This window comes from Varroa destructor, unplaced genomic scaffold (genome assembly GCF_002443255.2).
Source record: "Varroa destructor unplaced genomic scaffold, Vdes_3.0 BEIS01000002.1, whole genome shotgun sequence".
Taxonomy (NCBI): Eukaryota; Metazoa; Arthropoda; class Arachnida; order Mesostigmata; family Varroidae; genus Varroa; species Varroa destructor.
The window spans coordinates 470638-475688 of NW_019211455.1; the positions used below are offsets into that span (position 1 = coordinate 470638).

The 5051-nt window shown below is 43.1% G+C and overlaps 1 protein-coding gene across 1 annotated transcript; it reads left to right on the forward strand.

Moving 5' to 3' along the window:
• Nucleotides 1–876: 876 nt before the first annotated feature.
• LOC111244689 (uncharacterized) lies at nucleotides 877–2377 on the forward strand. Its single transcript, XM_022792020.2, has 2 exons — nucleotides 877–1210; nucleotides 1558–2377. The coding sequence occupies exons 1-2, from the start codon at nucleotides 1199–1201 to the stop codon at nucleotides 2152–2154; spliced, it is 609 nt and encodes a 202-aa protein (XP_022647755.1). The 5' UTR covers nucleotides 877–1198; the 3' UTR covers nucleotides 2155–2377.
• The last annotated feature ends 2674 nt before the right edge of the window (nucleotides 2378–5051 follow it).

Sequence of the window (5051 nt, forward strand, 5' to 3'; positions counted from 1 at the left end):
GCTTGTTAGCCTTTACAAATGCTGTAAGCTTTCCTACTTGAACTAGGTCCGTTTAGCGTTATACAGCGTAACAGGGTGCATTTCCATTAATGGTTACATACTCCTACAATCGGAATCGATAATGGCCAAATCATGTTTACGGCTTGCCTCATTGGAGCTGCGTCAGACGGTACGTGGCATATTCTACTGAACAAAAGTAATCTTGTGTTGGGTGATTTACAGATGATGCTGACGATTATGTTGTCCTTCAATATTCACCTTTTTTATGGACGAGCTCTTATTTTGTACGCTTGTATGGCAGCGCCTAGAACAGCGTTTTTCAATAGGCGTGCTAATCAATCGTCTTAGTATTCATTGCCCTAGTGCTTTAGCATTACTCCACACACTATGCCAATAACTGATCTCTATTTTTAGAGCTTTTCTACGCTGGAGCACGCAGTCGAAATCTAATTTAGTACGTGTAGAAACGGGACCAATTCAAATGGAGACTACAGCTGGTCAAGATTAGCAGCACATACAACTAAAACAAAATGTCCGAGTATTTTTTTTTTCCATTACCTCAAATCCTGTTCGTCATACAGACATGTCGTTCGTTTTCTTGCCGCAGACGCGGCGAACTCTGACACAAGCAGAGATCAGGATTGGAAAGGTTTTAGTGCTCATGTAAGAAGACTTTTCTGTCTTCTTACATGAGCACCTATTAGGCGCCTTAATTGACGCATGCAGGCCTGGCATAACTAACTGCAATAGCAGTCAAAAAATTAACCATGAAAGGCCAATGCTGGTTACCAAATTTTGAGTGACGATCGCAGCGATAAAGATGGTAGGCAAAGAGGCGAGGAGCTGGCGCGTTAGTCAGCTGCGATATTTTGATTTGGCCGCTTGCATCTGGCATGATGTATCGCTCGAAGGCGGGCGCAAAACGGTCCCGGCAGACCGGCATAGTAGACGTTTTACGACGCGTTGCTCAGCCAGTGTCCATTGTTGGGTGCGCGCAAGCAAGTTTTGAAGCCTAGGGTTTTCGCTTGGTTCTATAAGCAGCAAAAGCTTCGCCCGGGTCCAGAAGTCCGCCAATCTCGTGACCTTGGCAGGAGAAAGCAAAAGTTTGTAAACAACGCCACGTGCCCTTTCCAGTCGGCAATATAAGTGTGTGTCAAGTTGGTTACCTGTGACATACAGCTGCAGCATACTAGCAACAATGAAGGCATTGGTGAGTGTCGCACATTGCGCCCTGTCATCACGCACACCGTTGGTCGGTATGAGGCCACGATACAATCAAGCTGAAAAATTCGAGTAGAGTCGCATCTAACTGTTGCTTAACCTTACGGGCGTACATTCAAGTACTGGAGCAGCTCTCTGATGGATTTTTCATTTGATAAGACAATACCTAGCGGCGCGCCTTACAAGCAACCCGTATCAGTGAAGTATTCAGGTGCTGGTTATTTTATTAGATCTACAACTCTCTAGGTAATCCTACAAAAATACAGGCCACACGTGACCCGGTCGTTAAGTGGGATTGTATGTTGTTTTCATATCGTTTCTTTTTGTTACCATTAGTTAGTGCTCACTGTCGCAGTCGGTGTGGCCCGTTGCGGTGGCGGCGGAGGTTGGGCCGGAGGAGGAGGCGGAAGTTGGTCCGGAGGAGGAGGCGGAAGTTGGTCCGGAGGAGGGGGCGGAGGTGGTAAAACTTACATCGTTAAGTCTATTGGAGGTGGTGGTGGAGGCAGTTGGTCCGGAGGAGGAGGAGGCGGCAGCTGGGCCGGAGGAGGCGGCGGCTGGGCCGGAGGAGGCGGCGGCTGGGCCGGAGGAGGCGGTGGCTGGGCCGGAGGAGGCGGCAGCTGGTCTGGAGGAGGAGGCGGCAGCTATGGCAAAACCTACATAATTAAATCTCTTGGCGGTGGAGGAGGCGGGGGCTACGGAGGCAGTTGGTCCGGAGGAGGTGGTGGTGGATGGTCTGGGGGTGGATGGTCCGGTGGAGGAGGCGGAGGCGGTAAGACCTACATCATCAAAAAACTCGGGGGCGGAGGCTGGTCCGGTGGCGGCGGAGGCTGGTCCGGTGGAGGGGGCGGAGGTTGGCATGGTGGAGGGGGCGGAGGTGGAAAGTCCTACATTATCACAAAGATCAAAGGAGGTGGAGGTGGATGGAAGGGCTAAGAAGTAACGTTTCGGATGCCTAAACTACCATTAGAGTTCGCTTCGATGCTTCTGATTGATGCCTCTTATCACTCATGTCTTCATAATGGCCCAAAACGGAAGTACCTCAAAGGTTGCTACAGATAAATTATGTAAAAATGTATATTATACTATATAGCATAAATATACTGTATTGTACATGGAGGTAAATAAATATTATCTGGTTATTTTCATGTATTCATCACTTACTGTGCCGTTTTTTATGTTTAGTACTACTAGTCATTTATTTTATGTGAATAAGCTCTGGGAATTGCCCATTTTAGATTTAGCATCAAGGATTTGTTTCTTTTATGATCTTAACCGGAGTTGGTGGCGGACTTGAGTGTAGTTTCTCCAACAAACCTATGAAACGCCATAGCAACCACGATATCAGCTATTGAACATAGCTTTATTACTTGTGCCCTGATTATTAAAATCAGCTTAAAAGTTTTTCAAGCGCTGAACTGGCAGCGCGTTTGTTATCTACAATTGGTATGACAATGCGCACACCATGGTGCTCCATAATTACCACGAAGTGAAAGGAAGTCCTACCGTACGTTTACGCGACTAGTATAAAAATAGATTAGCGCTCCCTGTTAGTAATTTATTAGAATTTCTGTCTTTGTCGATACGCGCGCATAAATCCGTTACTGTACATTTGTGTAGATGTTTAGTACGCGTGTTTTTTTCCTTTAGTGCCATCTAGATTTGCTTTCCCGATGCTGATTTAGAAATATTTTAGGCGGAAATATTATAGTTATGAGTATTTACTACATATAATAAACCCAGAAAGAACCCAGAGTCAGACCAACCTGGTCTTTCTGATGGTGCCTATGTATGTTTTGCGTGTGTGTTTGTTCTTTTGGCTTACATTCGTAGCTTGGATGTCAGGTAGAACATTTCAGGGTGGGTTTATTCATCTTATGTAAGTACCGTTGGACATACCTCAATACCCGATCTTCTGCGCTTTTATGTCCTTTCATGTGTCGTACTATATATTATCTACGATAGATTTTACAACGCAAGCGGAAATTATTCGCACGATTGTGCAAAGAGTATTTTTAGTTCCGCGTTGGGTCAACTTAAGCTCTTAACTTGGTTCAAACAGCACAAACAAATGATCAAAACGTCTATTTGGTTTTTATTGTTATATCATGCGACCAAATCTCTAAACTATTACATCTTTTCAACTCTCGTAAGTAAATAAATTGCCTTTGTGGATAGCGTAACAATTGGGTCTACGTTGTCTTCAGTGATGATTGTATACGATTACTTTGATAATTTTATGAGCCTCTTAAAAGTTCAAAACAGAATTCCTTTGCTGAAGCTTCGAATCTCAAGAAATACACCATGTTATTTACGAAAAGTCCCAATATGAATACTAGAACGACAGACTAAATTTACGTAGGTTAGGCTATGGAGATGCGTGAAGTATGCATTCGCTATCTAACATGTTGATTTGGGAAAAGGTACGAAAGGCAGCTAAGTATAACCTTTTTGCAGGTTTTTGAACCACTCCGGAAGTATAGCTCTCCGGAACTACTCCGGAAGCTTTCAAATAGATAATTCAATTTTCAGCCGCTTTATGATTCAGATTCGTTTGATTGAGACCGCGATAATCCATAATAACAATATAATTTTATTCACTCAAAATTTTAGCTTGAAAATTTCTATGGAATATTCTATATATATATATATATATAATGCTGTACAGAAAATTATGTATTCGGTGCACTGTACCAAAAACGGTTAAGATACTTCTAAAAATTAAATAATTTTCTAAATTGTTCCAGTAGACACCACATAGATAGTTAATTTGTTCACGCAGTTGGTATTACCGTCAGAATTGGAAAGTGCCACCCTACGTCTGCGGCCGTTACTAGATACTGAAGTAAATTTGCTTTTTAAAAGATTCCGACACTTTTTTCATAGATCTCTGCATAGCACATGTCGCCGGTACATACGGACATCTATAACTTGTCCATAGACATTACGAAGTAATTGCCCGACAGCGTTTTGTCATACTCGTAACAAGTAATCGAAAACTACGATCCAACTGAGACTTCGATATTTACATAGTCAAATGGCAAAGTATCTCAAAATAATTATAGAGTTGAAGAGCAGGAAAAGTGGAACTAAGCTGTACTCCTTCCGAAAATTTCGTACCACTATGCGTACCGCCAAATAAATGTGTTTCCAATGGCCGCCTTTGCTTACCTGAAAGCTATCTTAATAATTACGGAACCAGGTGTGTGCATTAGCGTCTGCCAGTACTTATCAGCAATATTTTGAAATGCACTCGGAGACAATAGACGCGCTTGGTCACCTGTTCCTGTCGTCTAAACCCATACTCCACCGACTTGCGGGTCGGTGATGTCCAGCGATGATTATGAATTAAAATCTTCCAGTTAAGGATAAAGATCGAGTCTTACGTTCGCTAAGCGATACGTCAGGTGACAGCACATGACAGTGCGGCATCACATGCAGACAACCCCATCGAGTGTCTAACTTTAATCTGTGCCCGAACCTTTTCGACTAAATCAAGGGGAATTGGGTGTAGATTAAAAGCGGGTTGTTGCTATCAGCCCCAGTATACGACGAGCACATATCAGGCGATCTAAAGTAGCTTTCTCAAAGGACTTTCTCGTACAAGGGAACCTAGTAGTAAGTTACTTCCTTTACCTCGTCGTATCTAGTCCCACACATGGGATAGAGATTAATGAATAACTCCTGCAATGGAGATACCGGAATATTGCGTAACACTGCGTAGGCGTGAAGAAAGCGTGTTATTATTATTATTATTATTATTATCGCTTTATATGCAATGGCAAAGCTGCTTCTATAGTCTAGGTGATATTAGTTTTTTTTTTCATGACGAT